The 24,344-nt window shown below is 46.6% G+C and overlaps 1 protein-coding gene across 2 annotated transcripts in view; it reads right to left on the bottom strand.

Moving 5' to 3' along the window:
- The window catches only part of LOC142579398 (cell adhesion molecule Dscam1-like), a 377,301-nt gene that overhangs the window by 58,408 nt on the left and 294,549 nt on the right, over positions 1 to 24,344 (bottom strand). For both annotated transcript variants that reach the window (XM_075689534.1, XM_075689535.1), the window contains exons 9-11: positions 16,844 to 17,005; positions 7,513 to 7,712; positions 6,017 to 6,104 (exon numbers count right to left, since the gene is read on the bottom strand). In XM_075689534.1, coding sequence (XP_075545649.1) covers positions 6,017 to 6,104; positions 7,513 to 7,712; positions 16,844 to 17,005 — 450 coding nt within the window. The remainder of the gene's footprint in view (positions 1 to 6,016; positions 6,105 to 7,512; positions 7,713 to 16,843; positions 17,006 to 24,344) is intronic.

Genomic DNA, 24,344 nt, shown 5'->3' with positions numbered 1-24,344 from the left:
AAGACGACGAACGCGCGAACAGTTTGACTTGATATAGATGACACCTGGAAAACACCCGTGTGCTTAGATTTAGGTGCACGTTAAAGAACCCCAGGTGGTCAAAATTTCCGGAGTCCTCCACTACGGCGTGCCTCATAATCAGAAAGTGGTTTTGGCACGTAAAACCCCAAATATTATAATTATTATTATTATGACACCTGGTGTGAACGCGCCCAAGACACTGATTGCGTTTTCTTGAGTGCGTTCACGACAGACGTCATTTAAATGAAGTCAAGCGTGGGCTTCAAGTTAAGATGCATTACTGAATAGGGGGATTAGAGGTGCGCACCGAGGCGTCAGCGCGCCGCCGCTGCCGCCGATGTTTCTTGTAGGCGCCATTTAAATCGGTATAAAGATTTCTATTTTAAGTCAATCCAGCTTCGTCTGAGATTTTGCGTTGACTTGTTTAATTCTTTTCCCAGTCTCAAGCATAGAATCATGTCAAGCAGGGGAGCAATGAACAACACAATGCATACAAAAGTAACCCTGCTCTCCACGCGTCTGCTCATGCATGTCGTCGCAAGTCAGCCGCAACGTGGAATTCCGAAACTTCTCCTCCAAAGACGTAATATGGCGAAACGAGAAGAAACAACGGCCGGGGATTGTTGGAATCACGGCTTTAGGGTCGTGGGCACTGTAGCGGCGGATAGAATCGGCGATATGTCTTATAGCGGCATCAACGCGAGAGGTGCAACTTGTAACAAGATAGAAATTTCTCGCTCCGATCTGTTTAAGATGCCGGTTGGAAGCTTTCGCATTATTGCCGTCGTTGCATTCGAAGGAGTGTTTCTGAAATTTTACGTGTAAGGAAAATATCTTTACATGTCTACTGCATGGTGCTATTTCGCTGCAGCTTTCATATAAAGAAATGAATGCAGCTGACACCGATAGCTGCACTGAACCATAAAACAGTTTCGACGTGCAGGTTGAAAAAGAACTTTGTTTTTTCGAAAATAACTCTGCATCCAAGCAATGCCTGCATTTCTACTAATCTGCACTTCGTTCATACAAGCTGATGATGATGATGAGTTAACAAATTGAGCAAATTTGTTTTCTACCGCATCATAACATGTCTCAGCTGAAAAAAAAAAGTTCACCTACTGCACAAAAAAAAGTATTTTGTTTCTTTTTTATTCGGGGAGAAAGGACGTTATAAGAAACGGTACATAAGCAAAAGGTGACTAATATTCAGAACAAGTGATTTCACTTATAGTCCAGTTGCTAAGGTGCATTATAACATCTGCTGATTGGTTGACGGCTTAAGCGCTGAATCCAGCAAACGATGGTCATAGAAGAGGTCCGTTTGTTTGTTATTCTTTTTTTTTTTACTTAAAGCATACTGCATAAACACGATCTCATTCAGAACAAGTGGAGGCACGGTTAACATATCTATAGAGTGTCACGGGCGTCGGTGCCGGCTTAGCAATACTAGACGACTTCACCGACTCTTTGCTCAGTGCAAAAATATGTCATATTAACCGAGGCACAGCAAAACAGGAAAAATATTGCAACTGCGACGCAACAGCAAGGCTCTGCATATTCGCGGAGGAAGGAATATACAAACACACTCAACATAGACGCTCTTAGATATGTGCCCCATTTTTTTTTTAATATGTCAGATGAAGAGCAGAAAACTTAGAAAACGTTTTCTATTTATCTCACTTTCCCCACTTCTACATTGGGTCCTCTCAGACCGTGGTATGAAAAGGCCAGAATTTCGACCCGTTTAGCAAAGAAGGATGCAGCGAAACGGCTTTTTTTTTTAAATTTGTGGTTTCGGTTCCCGCACCGCCGCCAACAAAAAATGACCGTGCGCCGCCGCCGATGAATAAACCGGCGCCGCGCCGGCACCCCGCTGCCGCCGGTCGAGACCGACACGGCACACGCCTCAAGCAGTGACACGAGTCATTGCTGAAGACGATAGCTCTTGCTGACACAGATTTGTTGACGGACACGAAAAATGCACGGAACCCTAGCCGTAAACACCTTCACGGCCCCATTGCACAAATCCTACACAACTATCGGCGATTCATACAATCACGTTTACTTTCATCCTGTGCAGCGTGCAACATCATGCAATCTTTATGTTTAACCAGCACTAGCAGCCAAAATATTGCAGTTGTTGCCACCCTTCCCTGTGTATAAGCCGGTGATGCCACTCTCTGTATAAATAACGTAAGGCGGTGACAGCTGCCCTCTCCAGCTTTTGTCGAGGAACCGAGGGGTTGCAACGGAGCGCCAGAATCAGAGGATCAGCGTTCGCAGGCTCTCAGAACGGACTAGCGCGTGCCCTGCTTGAGCCACGAGCACGTGCCGCTTGACTTTTGTTGTCTTTCGCAGCGCCGACAGAGAGAGAGAGTAAACTTTAATGACGACCAGCAGTTCAGTCGGCTGGGCCTAGGCCTCCCACGATGGGACGTCGAGGTCTTGCCTCTTCGCCGCTTCGTAGGCCTGCTGGGTCGCCCAGAGTTGGTCGTCGAGATGGGAGCTGCGCAGGGCGGCGTGCCATCTCGACGAGAGGGACAGAGAGCGCCGACCTTTAGCGTCCGAGCATAGCGGCGTCGGTGGGCGCTACTAGTTCATTATCGTTGAGCAACGTTCTTTCTTTTGATTGCCTCACAGGCTGCGTCAAGGTGACGACCAGGTCACCTTTGACGCGGCCTTGCACCGGTGGCTATCTCTTGTGCCACCGGTGCGTTGTACCAAAGAGCAGATAACGACGAAGACCGGCAGCCCTCGGGCCGCCGGGGATGCAAGCGGTGTGCAACAAGTTCCCCCTCCGTTCGCGCGGCCATTTGACCATTTCTTCACCCTGCGTTTTAGATGGTGTTTTGCGCTGCTGTCGCCCCCTGTGGGCCACTTCTTTTTTCTCACTGCAAAACAAAACAAAACAAAAAAGAATGGCGCGCGAATGGCCGCTCGAGGCACTTGGCGTGTATTCGCGGGCTCAGGAAAAAAAAAAAAGAAGCACTTTCGTGCAGCACGTATTGCACAATCCCCCACAGTGGGTGTGCGCCATCGCATAAGGAATACCATACCATACCATACCAAAAGAAAGCTATGTCAGGAGTTTTTCGTGTTGCCCTACAATTTTCTCGTTGAGGTTTTCCATCTAGTTATATTATTTGAGAAGTTGATTGATTAATTAAGACTGGTTTTGTAATTAGGCGAAAAGCAGAAAAATATATATATATCTGAGTATCTTCAAGCGACGGCAAACGACACTACATTGTTTTTGTCCAGTTGGGTGGTATTTGCATACTTTTAGGTCTGGGTACACGATAACTGGAACGCCCTGTATAAAATATTCAACGGTGTGGGCGGCCACTCAAGAGACATTTTTATCTCCGCAACTTCGTCTTGAAAAATGTATTCTTTTCCTAGTTGAAACAGGACGTGGTATATGCAACAGAGAACAGCGTTGCAAGTGAACGAAGACTATATATACAGAGTTTGCTACTTACAAGCATAGTACCACACGCTGCAGTTGTAAGCACAACGTGAATAGCAAGACAAAAAAGAAAAAGAAACAGAACTCGAGAATCAAGACCACTTGGAAAATGCTGAGGCAAAGTGTTCTAGAATCGCGAACTCTGAGAGAAATATTTCAGAACACCGGTAAGCCTCTTAATGCTTTCAATAGTTCCAACTTTAACGAGTTCCCTCAGCTCGTTAAGCTGTCGAGGCTGGCCCGAACGCAGGCCTTGCTGCGCTGAACCGGCCCGCCAGAACTTTCTAGTAACGCGAAGATTAATTTCCCGAGAAACAAAAAAAAAATATAGGTGGGAATAAATATATGAGCGAGGCTTCAGGAGGCGGAGACATCAAGAGAAAAACGAATAAACCGTTAAAGAACTGGCGACAGGGAAAATAAACAAAAACATCGACGCGTGAGGCACATAGCCGGGCGACGTCAGAAAGCAGAAGGGCCTGTACGGCGACAACCTCCTAATTCCGTTAATCACGAGAAAACGAAGTTATAGCCTTGCGCCACCACCCTTCCTTTTCCCTCTACCCTCGAAAAGCGCCGGTATATAGTCGACAGCACGCACTCGGCTGCGGCACACGTTGGTGCGAGCGTCGTGGCTTGACGACGACGAGGTAATCTCGTCGCACGCTGAGTATAGCGTAGCCCTGCTGTCGCTGCGCCACATGCTAAGCAGCGCGACAGGGGAAGCGCAAGGGAGCAACGATCTAGACAGTTACCAAGGGATGGAGCAGGGAAAGAGCAGCAAAGACAGAGGGAAAGGGGAGATGAAAATTCCAACATCTGTCGACGACGAAGAATGGGTGGGAATAACGAAAGAGTTTTCGCCACTTGACCGTAACTCGCTTACTCAGGTACGCGGGACTCTCTCTCTCTCTCTCTCTCTCTCTCGTCTCTCTCCCGCCCCCGCTTACATACATAGAAGCCGCGGACGATGTACTTTCGTCGGAACAAAAGGAGTTAGGAAAGACCCGAAGCGAATGAGAACAACATAAAAATTGGGCCCAAGCGCGTTCGTAACGTGGTCACTGTCAAGGACTGTCGGGAGTGCTAGAGGCGGGAAAAAATAATAAAAAGAAAAGACGTGCAATGCCTGCATGCGCGAAGCAAGCTAGACCACCTCTACGGAGTTCGACAGAAGATGAAGAGGCTGGCGCATGCAGATTAGTGGCCTTTGTCCGCATGGAGTCTGTGGCAGCAACTTTAGGTTGTCGAACTAAAGAAAACGGAGAAAAATGCAGGTAAGATCCCGTGATTGTAACCTTTTTTTTTTTAAATTCACCCTTCAATTACTCTGACTGCTCGTTCACGTGCCAGTCTGGTTATTTCAATATCTTCTTCGGTTTCTTCCTTTACTTCACGTTTCTCGTTTTCAAATAAGAATTTTCTTCAGCTACCTCCTGCTAACGGCTCGGCCGGATGGGAGGCGGTTCTCCGCAGCCCTCTTCTGGCTGACAAACTCTGGGCTGTCCAGCAGGCCCATGATGCGGCCGAGAGGCTCGGCCTTCCGGTTCCCACGTGGGAGAGGCCCGCTTCGTGAAGACTCACGATCTGCAGGACTTCTTTAAAGTTTCACCATACCATACCATACCTCCTGCAGCCAGATTCTTGGTCTCTTAGTTGGTACGAGCTATAAAAGAGGTTCATCATCATCATGATAATCATAATCGCCTCTAGAGTTTCCGATGTGAGAAAGTACGTCTTTGTAGGAAAATACATTAATATTTTTCAACTAATTCACAATAATTAAAACTAATTTTTCGCATAACAGAGACTATGTCTCTTAGGAAGGCACGCTTTCCTTTCCTCTTATGGGAGCACATTTTAGCTGCCGACGTGTGAAGCGTTTTTTGAGCGGAACTGTCACATAAGCTTCCCTGACTTTGTGCGCATTTTAAGTGTGCCTCACCGCGCGGTTGTTTCTCCCACTCATGAGGTGAACGACGCGGCAACTTTCTTATTGTAGACTCATCATAAAATACGAAAGTGACATTACGACGATGTCGCATTTGGTCTGGAAGTTAATTTGCATTAAAGAAAACGAAATAAATACAAGAGAGAATTGGCAAGCCTATTAAATTACCGTGGTTAAAGGGGTTACAGGGCGTTTGGACTTCCGCATACGAGCCTATACAAGCGCTAGCCCCGCAACCTCGAACAGCTATCACCTCGGCCAGTTTGCTCTCCCACAGGACAAGAGCAGTCACAGATCGCCTGCTTCGCCAGCTCTGTAGAGAACAGGAAGTGGGAGACGGGGATTCTGCAAGGGTCCGCGCAGTCGGCTGTCCATTTCGGCCGTTGCAGCCGTCGATGATCGGCTTGATCTGCACCCGCGAAGAGGAGACAGGCACTATCAACAAGTCTCCTCCTGGGCGTTGGTACAGCTGCAGCCGATCAGCGGTGGCCGGAATGGACAGTCGACTAGGCGGGTGGACTCCTACAATGTAGCCCCTTCCCCCTCTAAGAACCAAGCGCATGGCCTGTACTCACCGTTCACAACCATCGTGGAGGAGAAGTTTGCAGACGCCGCAGAGTTGGACGCCACACACGTGTATTCACCCCGATGGTTGTAGCTCACCTAAGCGAAACAAAGCGTAAATACGGAATTGAAGCGTGGTACTGACTACGAACTCTGTGACATGCACAGCGCTCACCACGAATACTGGAAACTAAGTCCGTGAATTCCGCCACAAGCTCCAGGTGTTTATGCACTTAGCTCACACGCTACTAGGCATGGCCACCGCTAGGCACCGAATACTCACTTTAATTTAAAGAAATAAATATACAAGCACAATTCCTACACCTCATCAATCTTCAACGAAATGGATATCACAATTAATATACATTTGTTAGAGCATTTGTATAATGCATTAGTTCACAGCTTACGTTAAACCGCGATACTGTTCACGGCGGTTCCGCTAAATTGTTAATCAGAAATTAGTTATGTGTTACAAAGAGGCGCATAGTTTATCAACTTTGCCTGCTTCAGCTGCTTTCATAGATGCAGTTCACACAAATGCGATATCGCTTTTTATTGCTGAGCTAGAGAATTGTAAACTTAGTGCTTATTAATATAAATATATTTCTTTTACAATTCAGCAATTTTTGTAGACCAATTGGTAGCCTAAATAGCTATTTACAACAGCCGCAAGTTCTAGTTTTCCTAATATCGAAGGAGCTTAATCAAATTCGGTGCAGCGAATGCTAAGCAAAACGATTTCTCCGTCTGAAAGTACGTATCTACGCTTATAGGGTGTCCCAGCTATCACGCACTAAGTTTGAAAAGAACACGGATTATTGTATGCGAATATGAGCAAGTGCATATGTTTAGTATCTTGGTAAGAAATCGCCAGCAATCTCTTAGTCCCTGACATTATATTGTTCAGTCAAAAGTAATTGTATAACTTTTTAATAGTTGTTCTGTCGATTGGGCGTTTATAGGGTATCTTAAGAAACGTCAAAGTGAGGCGTTTCCAGCAAAGTACACATTGTGTGTTTACCTTTTTTCTGCACATAGCGAAAACCCGCGAAATATGAAATAAACCATGTGATGGCGCACAGTGGCGTAGGCAGAAATTTTTTTTCGGAATAGGGGAGGCGGGAGGGGGCCATGCACTTGACTGGTGACGGGGTGGTTGAGCAGGGAGGAGGGGAGTCTGGGCAAACTGCACACTAACATAGAAATTGCGGAGGATGGGGAGGGTGGAGCGAGACACCTGCGCGATGTCACCCCCTGGCTACGCCACTGACTGCGCACCCGTGCGCACTAGAGAAACGTATGGGCTCCCTTTAGGCTAATGAAATCTGATACCGTAACACTACAGTGCGTGCGGAATATCAGCGCCATCAAATAGTCTCAGTGGGAAATGTGTGCGTTTCCTTTTTTAACATCTCAGTGAATGATGGGGGCTGGGACACCTCGTATATAGGAGCTCCCGTCGAAGCAGCTCTAACTGTGGTCGTCGCACTGTGCGACGTAGGCTGACCTCTTTGATAAAGAGCGTGGAGGAGAACTCGTTGCTGGATTCGACCTTGACGTCTCTGCCGTCGGGTGCGAGGGGCGCTCCGTCCCGCAGCCACCGGATGCGGACGGGGCTGTCCCCTTCCAGCACCGAGCAGGTGACGATGGCGCGCATGCCTTCCTTCAAGTTGGCGGGAAACGAGAACGGACCCACCACGGGAGCCACTGTGGACAGAATAAAACAGTGCATCGCCGCCACGTTGTCACCACCACCACCACCACCATCACTATCATTATCATCATCAAGAGAAGCTGTTATCTGTGTTCGAGGGATTACCCTGGAACACGACACAAATCCGTGAGCATCGCAATGACGAACTAAAGTATCCCATCGCGACAGTTATACGTATAGCCCCTGTATCCGCGAGTGGAATGGTAACATGTCTGACGGATTGATTTAGTGTTTTTAAGGCCCCCAAAGCAACACGCGATCTATGAAGGACGTAGAGTGGGGGACTCCTTATTAATTTGTGCTGCCTTGGGTTACTTCAAATGCATCTAAAGCTAGATAAGCGAGTATTTTTTTTCCCATTCCGCTCCCACCGAAATGAGATTGCTCCGACAAGTTAATTAAACCATGTGACCTCGTATTAAATAACGGACCAAGTAGCAACGGCGCGACGGGACCGACGAAGATGACACCATATTTTTTTTAGTTTGTTTCAAATCACGCGACTTATTTGTTTCTAGTATACGCTAAAAATAATGCGCAGAAATCATCGACGCTGATTGTAAATCTAACCGAATAGCCAGACGGCTTTTTAGAGAACTATTCGCTTTATTAAAAGACTGACGCACCTGAAGGCGCACATTGACCGCGGTGAGGCTAATTACTTGGCGTTTATTGTTTCGTACATCGTGTAATTCTGTAGAGAACAGAAATCCGAACAGAAAAGGGCGGCTGGAGAAGGGGAGGGAAATCCTTCCCGAACGCTCCCCCAGAGCATCTAAACCTTCGGACGCACCGAAGCTCTCGCACAACAGAGCTGCTGCAGCTCGTACCGAGAAGCCGGGCTACTCGCTTGCACCTGATAAGTTTGAGAGAACTGCGTTGAAATGGAAGGTAATTTAATTTCAAATATTTACAGCTGTCGGCGAATGGGCGCCCCGTCACTCGGTTGCGTATAAGAGCGCGCGCGCTTCGTGTATCAGCAATGAGAGTCCGCGACCGCCAACCATTGACCATCAACCACGAGAACTAAGGGAAAACCCTACGAAAGCTATTCACTTTAAAATACGATTTGTCGCGGGTCGTTTCAGTAATGTTTAGTAAAAATCTTGTGTGTTGTGCGCCGCAAGGCACGCTCAGCTGGGGACGAAGGCTCAGCGGTGTGCGCGCTTACGTTTGACTGCCGTCTAAGGAGCACTACGGTGACTTGGCTTCCTGAACCGTGGGATAAGGTATGATGTAAAAAATTAAAAAAAAAAGACTGGTGCATAGACAGACTGACAGATCACGCTTGTTCAACGGCAGTGACGCCAGGACTTCGGTATACGAAACATGCAAATGGGAGAAATGAAATGAAGCGAGCGCGAACGGCGCACCTGCCCGTCGCGTCGGCACCGGATGTTCCCGATGCTCCCACACGTTGCCCCCCGTTCTCCAAGTGCCAGCATTACCCCGAGTGTATACGCTCGGCATTTTTTTCTTTTCTTTTTTCTGAAAACAATTATCCGTGGCTTATAGGCACAAAGCATTCGTCGCGTCTTCTCCCTGCAGACAGTGGCTCTCTCTTTCGTTACGCGACTTTCTGCGCAGGAGACGTCATTAGGCAGCCGAGGCCCACGCGTGTAGCTCCGGCAGGCCTGCTATAACACGTGCCGTCTCTCGACGAGCACTTGCATTAGCTTGCCGACCAAAGAGGGCGCCGCAGAAAGGGAGGGAACCATTTTAGAAGAGATAAGCGCGGCGGCGGCCAGCGGCTGTGGAGGCGTTCTGTGCACCCGGCTGCGCTGTGACGGCGGGTGCCGGTCGCCCAGCCTAACCAGCCGAGGCCTCCTGAAAGGAACGAGGCGGGCGCGTCTGTGCCGCTCGATCCTTGCTCGATTTCTTTGTGCGTTTTCGCTTCTTCCTGTCGGTTGCCCATCCCCGTAACATATTCATAACTCTGGGCTCTACTGATTGCTCATTAGTGGGGGAAGTGACAGATTCGCGAAGAAAGAAGATGCGCCGAAAGTAGCTTGCATTACGCGTGATGCATGTATAAAATATACAGGCCGATATGCGCAGCCTCGCTCGGGGCGTCAAAGTGCAGTTCCGTGCAGTGTGCTTGAGTCAGCTGTGTAGCTAATTACTATATATAGCTGTCATCGACTTTTTAAAAGGAAATACTGCAAGGCAACTCAATATATAAGCTTATTATTACACAGGGAACTGTCGTGGAGACTAACAACGCAAGAGCGCCGAGAAACGGACAGGCCTTAAGCAGAGAGCCTATATATGAAGCTTGTTTCAGACCCATTTCTGGGCCTTTTTCGTTGCCGGACACCCTTGTGTTTATTTTAAACTGCGCGATGGCATGCATTGAAAGGGGGCCGACTTGTGACTCACGGAGACGCCTGTGGAAAGCACGTGCACCGCACGAAACACATTTTTGCCACGGGATAAGAGCGTTACTATAGCGCTGTGCGGTGGACAGGTTTATGACGGTTGAATCACGCAGCTGCCGCGACTACACGCAAGCTTATCTCACGCTAAAGTCGCGATCTGAAAGCACTGACCCATGAATCACGTGACAAGTTCTCGCATTCTTACCTCGTGACAGCTAGGTCTTTGAGACGCTGCGCTGTCTTCGAGATGGGCCCATATTTTTTTCTCAGATAGATACCTATACAAACTGGGTAAGGTGCGCCCATCCCGATTCGCATTGAAATGCTGCAGTGATGTCTGAAAACAAACTTTATACTTTTGTACAATGTTTCCTTGATTGAAAATTTGGTTTTATGTTATGTTCATTCCCAATTTTTTTAAAAGCGCACGCAATAAGTCATCGAGTTCTGTGGCCGATATCTAGAACTGACTGGCTGCTGGCATAATGCTCCTTGATAGCTCTGCAGCACGCTGATAGAGCGTTCGATATATAGAGAGCAGCGCGGACGTTTGTATATCAATGCGCCTCAGCGACAATTCGTATCGAAAATTCTTTTGGTAAACGTTCAATCGACTTCCTGTCAATGTGTGCTCGCTGGGGCGCCACTTTCGCCTTGCTATCGGACACTTCGAAACGAACAAAAGCGAAGCGGGAAAGGGAGGTGATAAACGCAAAACAAAACGAAACCAGGCCTCGACTCTGCCTCCCTCACTTGCTCCGCAGCGACGCATCCTAAAGTATAACGCAGCCGACTTGCTGTCGTCCGCGAGGCCATCTTTCAAAGTTTTCCGCCGCGTCGTCCACAGCCCGCATCTTACGCCGGGCGCACTGTTTGCCCCGGGCGCGACAGTTCGTCGTGGGCCGCATGCCCGGACGCGGAAGAGAGTTTCCCGAGTTTTTTTCCTCTCTTGTTCCGCTTCTTTCTCGCACCAAAGAGAGAGAAAGAGAGAGAGAGAGAATGCATAAATTACACCCCGGCTATCTCGAAGAGCAGGCAGTCACTCTCGAAGAAGAACAAGAAAAAGCCATTTCTTTATATACATCTATGCAAAAAAAAATAAAAAATTGCTGATTCTGCGCATTATACCGCTGCCACGTTCGTTCCATTATCTTCACACAGCCCGCGGTGGCCGCCATTCGTCGTTGCGCATGCGTAGTTGAATGCAGAGCGATGAAAGCGATTACAAAACGAGGCAAGGAAGCTTGGTTACCAGAAAAGGAAAAACGAGGGGGGGGGGGGGGGGGGGGGAGTATATAAAGTTTGGCCTGCCTCGTATACTTTGTCTTCCGTTCTTGCTGTTTCCTGTTCCCGTTTCCGGACACTTCTCCCGCAGCCGGCACCACGAATGTTTTTGATTACTCGAGCGGCGGCGGGCGGCCTCGGTGGTTTTTTCGGGGGTGGGCGGCTGGCTTGGCATCCGCGCGTCGCTTCTCGTCTTCTGCGCGCGGCGCCGTAAATATTTGAAATGCCCCGCAGACCACCGCCACCCCCCATTCGTCTGCGCGCCTGCGTCCGACTGAAAATTGCCTTTGCCGCCCGCATCAGCCGAGCCTCCCTATACGGCTGGGAGCAACACGGCGGCTGCTTTGTCGGGTGCGCAGTGAGGGAAAGGGAGTTCGACCCAGGGAGGAGGAATACTATCCGACGAGACGCGTGGGCACGGCATTGTTCTTCGAAGCGCCATCGCGGTAATTAAGTCCTCTGTTTTTTAATCGAGATCGCTATGCCTGTCGTATATGCAGATGATTGTTTCCCCTTGTGCTTTTATAAGGCGTCGCGCCGCTCGAATGACAAAACATGCGACGGTGGAGAAAGGAAGAAAGTAAGGAATGCCGGAATCAAAGAGAGTTGAAACACTCGGAGAATTGCAAGAAAAGGCTGTCTCGAGGAAATTCGGAAGCGTCATTCAGGAATGTGCGCCACTGCGACACGATCGCATTCACCAAACAATTTCTTTATTTTTTTCTTCTTGGCAGTGAGAATGTTGCCGCGAGCGTGAACTTTCAAGGCCGTTATTACGCGTTCTCTTCAATCTATATAAATGATTAAGCGTGTGGCATGCCATTCCTATGACTGTACATATTTCGCACGTTATCAGCATAATTGTTTCGGAATGTATACGAATTCCATATCATTTCCATAAGTATATTATGGCAAAAAATGTTGAAATATTGGAGGGCAGATGGAACGTTTCAGTGAGGTAGGCAATAAGTCATGTGTCACCGTGCAAACTTCATTCATGTTTGGGTGGTCGTTCCGTTGTAGATAGGTGCTATACATATCATCGCCCATAAAATACAGAAAGCGGGTACAAACTGCCACTTAGATTCATAAGTGCACCTGGATATCATGCAGTTTGCATGCTAACGTGCTCAGCGGTGACAGACTTCTAGGTGTAGGAAGCGTTTGGCCTGATAAGAATCGACCTAGCAAGTCACATCCACAGGTACTAAGTTTCTGGCTATGCTTTGCGAAAAAGTATGCCAAATTGCCCTTGGTTGTCATTCCATTGCGCGTGTGTACGTGAAAAGTGTCCACTTCTCTCTTCCTTCTCATCTTTCAGTCCCTATACTCCAGTGCAGGGTAGGCGACCGAGCTCTGCCTGTTTATTCTCTTATGACTTCTCTCTCTCTCTCTCTCTCTCTCTCTCTCTCTCTCTCTCTCTCTCTCTCTCTCTCTCTCTCTCTCTCTCTCTCTCTCTCTCTCTCTCTCTCTCCCTCTCTCTTGTATACGCTGAAATATTTGCTGCTTGTGCCACATCCTTTTGTGAGGCCCTTATTTTAATAGACAAACAGAACGATTAGGAGAAATCGAACGACGACGTCCGCCTCGTTGTACACATAGAAAGGCTAACGACCTCATAAATTACTCAACCTTTTAAACATACATTGCAAAAACTTCAGCAGCCAAAAATATTTGGCTACCTGTGCAGAAAGGATGTTCTTTGAAGTTCTTAGTTCATGCAAGAAGGAGGAGTTCGAAAACACCATACTTGAGTGCTGTCATATGTGCTATACTACAGTTACTCAGCCAACATGCCGACAGGACCGGAAATACCAATGCAGTAGTTAAAAAAAGAAAACGACCAAACGGAAGCTCTTAGAGTCAGTGGCATTTCTTCTAAATAAGATGCAAAAAAAGAGGGGAAGAACTCTGGAGAATATACCTTGACGTTAGTTCCTACTGGAAAATATGGTAAGTAGAGGCACAGATTTGTAAACAGGAAGAGCGCAGCAAATAAATAAAAAGAAAGAGAGGAAAAAGGTTTATGAAAGAAAGGAATTTCGTCATAAGCGAACTTTTTGGAAGTTCATTTATCACGGACAAAGACTGCTTGTCTGCTAGTGGCACTTCCACGGCGCTGCACTGCCAAGAGATTAATTTCTTACAGCAGACGACGTAGCACGAACTAAGCGCGCTTCGGCAGCGTTATTATTCTTTCTTTACAGTTTAAAGCGCAATCAAATAAAAACGATCGTACATAGATTTCAGATGCACATGAGAATAACCTACGTTGGAAGCGGCCCTCTTGGTGTTTTCACTTAAGATAAGTACAGCAACCTGTTGTATGCGCAAAAGCTTTCGCCGAGTAACATTCACTAAGCAAGCCGACGGGATAGACACGATGCTTTGCGGGATGCGTTCGCAGTAACTCGACCGCACCAAGCCCAACGTATCATTTTTGTAGACAACGTCTTCTTTGGCGACTTCAGATTGATTTGGGGTTCGTGGGACCTAGGTTTCTGGCCACTTTCATCTGGTAAATTAGACGATAAGAACTTATGGCAGAAGTTCCTGTCTTGGGGAAGTATTCTGTAACAGTCCACATAGTGGACATGTCCATTTCGTCTGCTGCTGTAGTGCTGATTGGCTGTGGCACCTAAATGCTGCGGACGCGCAGCCCAGCCCAGCCAATCAGCACTTCAGCAGCAGAAGACGAAATGGACAAGTCCATTAGGTGGACTCTTACAGAATACCTCCCAGATCTCTTTTAATGTCTAGTTTTTTTTTCTGTTTCTTCCGAAGCACTTAAACTACGTCAGTTATTACACTATTTGAAGCCTTCTAGGGCAGGTAGCACAAAGAAAAAGGCGTCTATATGGAGCGCGGAACGAAAAAGATGCAGTGAGTTAAATTGTATAGTTATGTGCGGAATAGTAATAATGCGTATTTAGCGCTAAAAGGCCGAAGTAAGGCCCAGATGTGCTCATTCAAACTGGGCGTGCTTGAATCCGTAACCGGGAGTACGGATTTACTCAACGAAAAAATATGGGCCGATCCCGCAGATAGCGTAGTATAAAAATGTGGGCCGATCTCCCCCGAAGACTGCACTCTTAAGACACCACATGGCGCGCTAATGTGCCCCAGAAGACATTGCATTGATTCGATGTCAGCCGCTGTTTAGTCGGCTGTCGTGCTTCGCCGAGTTTCTTACCTCAAAACTCTGATTTAAGTGCGGGAAAGAGAGAGATGAAGATGAAAGGCAGGGAGGTTAATCAGATATCAGTCTCCGCTTTGCTACCCTACACTGGGGTTGGGAGATAGAAGCTAGAAAGAGGATAGAGAAGAAGGGGTTAAAGAAAGAAACCACACAAAGAGACAGACACACAAAAGGCGTTTCAGTTAGAGACGCTCACAAGGGCCGTAGGCGCGGGAAACTTAACGCATAACCTTTAGTATTATATTGATAAGCTGGAGTGAGGTTTTGGTTGTGGAAAGTTCAGAAAAGCCGTTACTAATATTTAATTAGTATACGAATTAACCTCTTATTCCAATAACATTTGATCGTTTTCCCCGTATGAGTGGGCTTTCCACTGCAAGAAAGAAGAAAAAGAATTCTGGGGTTTTACGTGCCAAAGGCAGAAATAAAAGTGACCCGGTTGTTCTTATTGTAAGGTAAATAGCGAAGATCTAATAGTTAGGCAATTTTTTTCGCCGTGAGTGATTTTATTGGAGTGACATACATTTTAAAATGACTATATCAAATTGTTAGACAAATAATTATGAAAATTAAACTACGTTTAATGGTGAGATTCAAGCGCTTGATGCATTGTGTTGCTGCAGAGTGGTGAATTGCGAAGTATTTCACACATAAAATCGAAACTGAACAGCTGAAGAACGCGACCGTCACGCTCTTGGGTGACCCTCACGGGTGAGGTGACTGTTCAGGCCTCCTCGCGAGGCGTGCATGAGGAAATCGAGCGTGCTTATGAAGTAGCGGTCAAGCCAGGTTAATTCATAAGCACAAATAGTCCGACTCTCCCGCTTTATATGTTAATTAGCCTAATTTTTACGATTACTCATCTAATTACTACCTCAGGCCATTTCTAATTGTATGCCGGTTGGGCAAAAGTAATTCCAAGGAAATCGCTTCGTTATTGCATATCCCCTGTTCCACAAGAATTTCGAAGGCATTTTCTGAAACAGTCTGCACGTTTCTGAGGAGAAATTTGCCTAGCATGATCTCCTCGAGTTACCCTCGTGACAGCACTTTCACCTTCTATTTGCCGTGGCCTCTCCAGCACTCCAGAGAACTGCCTGATGGTCACCCGCCCGTAAAACATGTTCAACTAAACCATAAAAATTGCGATGGCTGCTTTTCAGTGGTCATGGTCGTCACCAGGGTGTCCACGTAACGCGTATATGTGAACAGCCATACTGTCGCGTTGCAGTGACGGCGAAGAACATAACTGTCAAATTGCTATTTAGGGATTTATCTCTTTATCGGGTAAACTTGTACTCTGGCAAAGCAAAACAACCCACAAAACACAACGAGAGCGGCGAGCACAGTCGTCGATGGTCTAAACGCGATCGATAAGTCAATGTCGTCGGCTATCTATGCATGAATCATCGTATATATTCCAGCTTAATCACTAGTGATCGCGTGTGCTCCAGAATGTACCGCCAATCGCTTCGCAAACGCAGTCTGACTGTGAAATAATCTTTCGCTAAACAATCTGCGACAGCCTTTGAAAAATTCCGACACATGCAGGTGCGAGCTCCAAACGGTAACTGTGATTGTAGCAGTGGTTACTCAGTTAAAAATGGTCCCCGGGAAAAGATAATGCACACGCATCGATATCAAAAGGAGACAAGGAGCGTATTAGCATCTCGCTGCATCTACGGCTTGTCGGCTGTGAGCCAGCCTAGTTCTCGTGCTGATGATTCAATCTAGAGCATATTATGTTCGCATTCGACCTAAAGAGCTGACGAGAAAAATATTCACTCAGTTTATAATGGTAAAAAGGTAATTTATGGCAATCCACATATTTATTTCCCGCTAAAAAAGTTACTCTGGAGTAGCGGAGAGTGTAGTAGCGTGGAAAACGAAAATCGAACTTCCTAGTTATCACTTTCTCGTCCAAAAATTCGCGACGTATCTTTGGTATTAAGAAATATATTAATTCTTTTGGGCTAACAAGTTCAGTTAATGTTGTTAACTTGAGGGCCTCTTTATTTACGTCCACGTCCACTCCCTCTTTCTTTTCCTCCTCTTTATTTCTCGTTTGCCTCTTTCCCTTTCTTTATTTTTTTCTCTCCTCTTCAAGCTGCAGTGGGCGCGGTGCCGCTTTCAGGAGACAAATGCTAGACCGCTTCTTTTTCTGTCCGTGTAGTTGTTTGTACATGTTTACACGAACGGTAATAATAACGCGTCGCTGGCGTTGGTGCAACTCGGCGAGTCGCTGTGGTCGGGGGGCACTCACCCATGACGCTGACGTAGAGATCCCTCGAGGCAGTCTTCCCCGCGGGGCCCGTGGCCACACACCGGTAGCCACCTTCGTCTCCGCTTCTCTCCACCCGATGAACAGAGAGCGTGCCGTTCCGGAACACGCTCTGGCGCTTGCTCTGCGGCAGCCGGGCGTCCCCTGTGCGGGTGTTGCACGAGGGTTGCAATATGGGCCTGTTGGTAATGTATCTTCAAGTGGTGCACGGTAGAGCGATTAAGAGACGGGACAGAAGAAGACACACGGGGACACACACAGTTGCGTGTGTCCCTGTGTGTCTTCTTTTGTCCCGTCTCTTAGTCGCGCTACCGTACACCCCTTGTAGGTGTTGCAAGCGCGAGAAACGTTTGACAAGCCCGTTATAGGAGGCATCAGTTGCCGCGCTCACCGCACACTAAGCGCTAAAGGGGCGTGAGATTTGGTCCACAAAGAGGCACGGCTATAGTAAATAATGACTAACGAACAAACGTTGCGAAAGAAAAATGAAAATCTGCGAGGCACCCCATTGTAGCGCGAAGGCGTGCGAAAGAATCAACGTTACCCTGTTTCAAGTTGTTGGTTAACTCGCCCTCGCATTGCCGAATGCTATAGTTAATCTGGTAAAATAAAAGCCTATGAGATAGGTATAAAGGTAGTAGGTTCGATTCTGGACCCATTTTTTTTATTGCGATTGGAACTATACGGAGGCTCAAGGCAGATTCATGCCTCTGCGGTTGTTTTGTTGTCCTGCAGACAACGAATGCAGGTCTCTCTCGCGGAATGTTAGGTTAGCGCCAGTAGGCGATGGTTAGGTCATCGGAGACGCCGACTGCGTTTGGCTGCAAAAACGGGCAACCGCAGTAGACGCGCCGTCAACGCTACGCTCAATCGCCTCGGTGGCGGAGTAGGGACATCGTTTTGCCTTCCATTGCTTGCACGAGTGTTGTTCACGCGCGCACTATAGGCACGCCAAAGTTGCTTTGCTAAGCTGCTGTGCGCATGCTCTGGTCTGAGGATGAAACGCCGAGGCTGCCCGAGATTACACGGGGCGCTAAGTAACGCTGGCGGGTTCCCGTGGGTCTCATCTTGTGCACCAACGAAATGCGGCGTCTGCAACGCCTCTACAGCGGTGCTCCCCATCATACCAACGTCGTGAGACGCCTCGTAGCTACCAGGGCGCTGTTCCTTTTGCCCCAGCAGCGGTTGCCTTTGCGTCTCGCGCCGACATGTCGCACCCGCCGTATAGCTACTCGCGTTTTCTCAAACGATCCTCGACTCAACTTTATTCCTTCATTCCACCTAGATGAGCAAAGTGCCGCCCCTCGACTGAAAAAAAAAACACTATGCATCTCAAGCAAGAATTGCTGTGGAAAGTCGATGAAGCGCAGTGACTACTTGTGTGGAGGGTCAGCGCTGCCATGTACTTTTTTTTTTTTATGTCGAGGTGGAGGGTTCAGTTGAACAAGGCTTTAGAATGCGGGGGTGAATCTCACTGTTGCTGTCAATGGTTCGTCCTTCGGGATAAACTGCCGCTCAGCTTGTCAAAGGTTCTGTATAGTGTCTTTCTTCATTATTGATACTGTCAACCCTTTCCATAGGGCCATTACAGGAGTGGAGAAAAATAATAAAACAAGCAATGCCAACACATTTGATTCAGGTAGGGCGTACAATACATCTGAATACAACGTACAAAAAACAAATTGCATTGCATATACATTGTAATAGGGCAAGCAGAAAAAACCAGTCAATGTACCTTGAGGCATGTAAAATAAGAACAACATACACAGATACTAACAAAATCATAAAGTAAGATGATTCAGAAAGTCAGATCATTAACGCACCGCACTCTCGAAAAAAATAATGGCATGCAAATTACTCAGAAAACTATTTAAAGAGGTAGACTGAACTACGAGATCGGGAAGCATGTTCCACTCTTTTATGTGTCATTATGGGTTACCGGAGGGGGAATATATATGCTGTGGCAATGTCTAGAAGATTCGTTATTAGAAATTTCAAGATAGTTCGTCCTATTAATTTTTATTTCATTATGAATAATAAGGAACAGGAACTTCAGCCTATCATACTTAGTCCTTAATTCTAAATTGGGAATATTTGCAAGCTGACATAGTTTTGAAGGGGAGTGAAGTCGACCATATTTGTTGAAGATGAATCGAGAAGCTAACCTCTTAATCCTTTCCAGTTTCTTACGGTTTTTCTCTGTGTAAGGATCCCAGACAATTTTCGCGTACTCAGTGATTGGTCTGACCAGTGTTCTATAGGCCAAGTTTTTAACTTCAGAGGTTGCTGTGTGTAAATTTCGTCTGAGGCTCCAAAGCGCATTATTCGCCTTCTTACTTACTTCCTCCACATGCCTATTCCAGCTTAAGTCACTTCTAAATAATAAACCCAAATATTTGTGCTCCTCTATCTCTTTAAGCTAGTGGCCATGTATATTATAAGGAAATTGCAGGATCTTCTTTTTTCTTGTAATAGACATGCTTACTGATTTAGTTAGAATTATAACCATTTGCCAGTCAGAACACCATTTCATAATGTTATCAAGGTTGCATTGCAATTTAATTTGGTCACTGGAAGATTCTATATTATTATAAACAACACAGTCGTCAGCGAATAGTCTTATTGGAAAAGAAACGTGGTGTGTCAAGTCATTATTGAAAATAAGAAATAGAAGAGGTCATAGGACACTTCCCTGAAGTACTCCAGATAACACCGGTTGAAGACTGGACCTATGCGCGTTTATTTGAACGTACTGCTGACGGCAATGTAAGTACGATGTAAACCACTTTGTGAGGTTAGGATTCTTAAACACAGTATTAATTTTGAACAAAAGTTTGGAGTGGGAAACTTTATCGAATGCCTTGGCAAAATCCAAATAAATGAGGTCCATCTGTCCACGGGAATTTATCGTTTGTGAAGTGTCATGAACCAATTCAACTAATTGAGTGATCGTAGATAGTCCTTTACGGAATCCATGCTGCACAGAGGATAACAAGTTATAGATTTCAAGTTATTGTGACAAGTGTTTCGATAAGATATGTTCCAGAAGTTTAGAGCATGTACTAGTGAGGGAAAGTGGCCGGTAATTGCTAATGTCTGAAGTGTTCCCAGTTTTATGAACTGGTATTATTCTTGCTAGTTTCCATGCGCTAGGGAAAGACCCATTCAATACAGAGGAATTAAATATTTTTGTAAGGAACTTAGACACCCATTCAGCATACCTCACTAAGTATTCATTAGGAATATCGTCTGGTCCAGGGCTCTTTTTAGTGTTTATATTGAGCAAAAGGTTTAGAACACCTTCCTCAGTTATCTTAATATTCGAAATGGGAGGGCGGGCAGAGAATGCACATACACTAGGCACTGCTTCATCATCCTTTGCATAAACCAACGAAAAGAAAAGTTTAAATTGATCAGCCCTTTCAGTATCATTAATTTCTGGATTAGAACAGCACTGCTTATTGGGCGGATTTGCATATGACCAAAACTTAGCCGGTGCTTCTGAGAGGAACTTCTTCAATGTTACATTGTAAAATTGGTCTTTCGCCTCCTTAATTAGCCGCTTCAATTCTTGCCTCATTTTCCGAATTGAATTTTCGTCATCTGTATACTTATTTTGAGAACATGCTTTCCGTTTTCTTTTAATTTTCCGTTTTTCCTGAATGATTTTTCGGTTCATCCAAGGATTTGTCTTTCCGCATTTTTTATTCTTCTTAGGAACAAATTTATCCATGCAATGAGTTACTACACTGTAGAAGAAATTCCACAAATCATCAATGCACAAACTCGATTGATACGAGTAGGTAAATGCATCAAAGGAGCTTTCGAGATAGTCTAAGACACTCACACCATCTGCGGATTGAAAATTCCAAACTCTTTGGGTTACCCAGTTAGGAGGATGAAGACATACTGAAAGTAGCTATTGGAATCTTGTGGTCTGGTATTCCGTCCTCTACGTGGCAATCCGTCAAAAGCCCTACCAACCCATGCGACACTAAAATAAGATCAAAAATAGATGAGGTTGTACCACACAGTCTGGTGGGTTCTCCTACAATTTGCTCTAAATCATAAGAGATCGCCAAGTCCAAAAGCTGTTCGCAACTAGCCACGTCTACTTCCCCGGGCGAGTATGAGCTCCAATTAATTCCCGGTAAGTTAAAGTCGCCCAGAAGAATGATATTGTCTCCTTCTCGAAAATTTCTTTCCATAAATTCCCTTAGGCTGTTCATTCCATCAGGTGAAGTATTTGGCGTCCTATATACACCTCCAATGTAAACTGTTCGATCAGCAAGCTTAGTTTTAATCCATACAGCTTCGATACTATCCGATTGTTCAAGGGTAGTACACAATATGCTTTGCTTAACCAGTATGGCTACTCCTCCACCTCTTGCTCCTCGATCCCTTCTGAATGCTTTGTAACCAATTGGCACGACTTCGGCGTCTTTGATATTGCTATGTAACCATGTCTCCGTTATGACAATAACGTCAGGTTCATGTTCCAAGACTACAACTTCTAATGCATCGGTTTTGTTTATTATGCTCCGCGCATTTATGTTTATAATCTTAAAGCCATCCTGTTTACCTTGTTGGAGTCAGTTGCCAGTTTCAATTACCCTCGAAATTTGGTACCTCAAGTTTTTATCAAGCGTCTAAAAAACTTTTCACGAACCTAAGTCCAGCCTGTTTGTTTCTGAAGAACTCGTTTGTTTAAATATTTAAATGTTAGAGGAACAACACCGAACAACACACATACAGTGCTTCCATGCATAAGCACAATGGAATTGCGACTACGTAACACCGGGCACGAATAGGTACCAAAAGTTATGAGAAACAGGTGCAGGTGAGACCATCTTAACGAAAAACTGCGCGAAAAAGACGTAGACGAGAAAGAGAGAAATGACAAACGTCTTATACATAAATGTGGCTGCATCTTCTTGTGTATGTACTTTTGCACGCTGCCCTTCATAAAAGTACATTAATAGACATGCGCCGTGAACTAAATGTTTTTCGTTGTTTACAATGTATTTGTAAACATCTGACAACTTCATAACATGTTTAAAGCAAAATAACATAGACTCCTAGATTGACCTTTAGGGTTGCGTTTTCTCGAGTTCCTAAAGAAAATTGCCGATTATGTTGTTAAAAAATTGGAAGGCGCTTAAGCTTCGCTTTCAAGAGTGGAACGCGACAGCGTTCCAGCGTTCCCGTCGACCCGCGAAGGGGTGTAAGACAATGGGCTACGGCGCAGCAATCACTTACGAGGCGCCCCGCATCGGACGCGGTGAGCGTCGAGCAACGCAGCGTTCGGCGCGGCAACGAAACGTGCGCCTTAGCAAGCGGAACGAACCAAAGAACTCGGTGTCTCGGAGGGGGAAACGATGCACGCCAGCCAAACGTCGTGATCGGCACGGGCAGAGAGACAGATAGTGATCTAAAGAAAGGAAGGACGCTTGATTCTGCAACCCGTGAGGGAGCAAGGCGAACCGTCGTCAGGGGAGAGGGAGTCCGGGCGGCGACGCGCCTCGCACCGGTCCCCGCACAACCCCAATGCACGCGTGGCGCGCCACCTGTCGGGGCAGCGCCGTACATTCAGAGGAGGGGGTCTTCTGTGTTTGCCGCAAGATGGCTCTGTGTGTGCGGAAAGCGCAGAAGAAATGTAGCGGAAATACACTTCGCTACTCGTGTAACTGCGACTTCTGTAAGTTACAGGTTCATAATTACCGATATACACCGCAGTATAACTTTCTACGGCTCGTTTCTAAGGCAACACCGCATTCACTAGAGGCGCTTTTGTACCGCTTTCAAGCATCGAATTCGTGGCTGAGTGAACATGTCATAGGGCACACCCCCGTATTAAGCATGCATAGCATGTGGAAAACAAGAATGGCTGTCAGACATGCAGATCCTATTGTAAGATCGGTAAAAGAAAACTTCATTGAAAGCATTGCCTATATCCGAGATGTGTACCAGTCCCAGGACGAACAGCCAACATGGTATCCTGTACTTAATGACCTAGTGTCATTAAAACGTTTTCAGCAATGTCACGTCAACAAGCTACTGGTTGGCGCTTTTAACATTTTTGTGTTGGTTTCTCTGTTTTGTGTTGTCACATTGGAAATAAAAAAAAAATTCGTGGCTGAGTGGTAGCGTCTCCGTCTCACACTCCGGAGACCCTGGTTCGATTCCCACCCAGCCCATCTTGCAAGTTGTTTTTTATTCATGAAGTGCCTGCCGGGATTTATCGCTCACGGCCAACGCCGCGGACACCGACTCCGACGACACCGGCTTTTCTGCGACACGAGCTCCTTAACGCTGTCGCGTTAAAAATATTAGAGAGTTTTAGCTCAGCGGGTTTACTTTTCGCTCCGCTCGCGGTCTCCAGCGGAGCGGCTCGCGAAAAAAGAATTTTAGCCCGGCGGATCACTCACCCGTTCGAGCGGAGAGAGCGGGGCGCTCTGCTTCCCCACCTAGTGGTCCGAATAGGAGTTACTGAGAAATGAATTTGAATTACGCTTGCTTTTATAATGCAAGAAATGTTGAATAAAGATATATTACATGTTCTCAGTACATTATTTGTTAATAATATAATGAGTACTAATGTACGGGTCAGCGCCGCAGTCGCCGTCGTCGATGCAGAAATGCCGGCGTTCATGTTCGCGGCTACCATCTTTCATTTCCCATACACGCCCGCGCACGCTTACGCACGCTCGCGCGCTGCGTATACCCTCCGCTGGGGAGTGCTTTCCAGCGGGCGTAAACGCTGCTCCGTAAAACCGCTGGCAGCGTCAGCGTTGTGCGCATGCGCAGTCATGTCTCCGCTCGCCCGCTCCGCTCCGCTGGCCGTAAACCCGCTGGGCTGAAACTCTCTATTATGGGGTTTTACTTGCGAAACCACGATCCGATTATGAGGCACGCCATAATGAGGGACTCCGGAATAATTTGGACCACCTTGGGTTCTTTAACGTGCACCAAAATCTAAGTACACGGGAGTTTTCGCATTTCGCCCCTATTGAAGTGTGGCCGCCGGGTCCGGGACTTGATCCCGTGACGTCGTGCTTATCAGCCCAATATCATAGCCGCTAAGCAACTACGGACGGCAGGTGATTATATTGTCTTTATTGAGAATAATAGTAGCAGTGTCAGGCCAGAATTAAGCTTCATATTAAGTAGTCGTATCTTTCAGACCTTGCACATAAAATGCATTGAATTGATCTGTTGTTAAACGTATTTTTTAAAGCACATGCTTCTCCCCTCTTGATTGTCGTCATCAGGGGTTGACGAGGCTTAAGCCGTCCTGGCACATTAGAGTTGGGCCACGAGGCTCGTCTCACCACGTATGCAAGCAAGGAGTGTCTATACGATCCGCTTGTGTTGAATCTCCTCTCCAACAGATCACGTTCATTCTTGAAATGTGGATGGCCTGTAGGCGGGCGGCAGCTTTCGTATATGCGTGGATCGCGCTGTTGCGAGATCCGGGCAGAGC

This window comes from Dermacentor variabilis, chromosome 4 (assembly GCF_050947875.1).
Source record: "Dermacentor variabilis isolate Ectoservices chromosome 4, ASM5094787v1, whole genome shotgun sequence".
NCBI classification, from domain to species: domain Eukaryota; kingdom Metazoa; phylum Arthropoda; class Arachnida; order Ixodida; family Ixodidae; genus Dermacentor; species Dermacentor variabilis.
The sequence above is the reverse complement of the archived record's forward strand: the minus strand, read 5'-3'. Positions and strand labels throughout refer to the sequence as shown.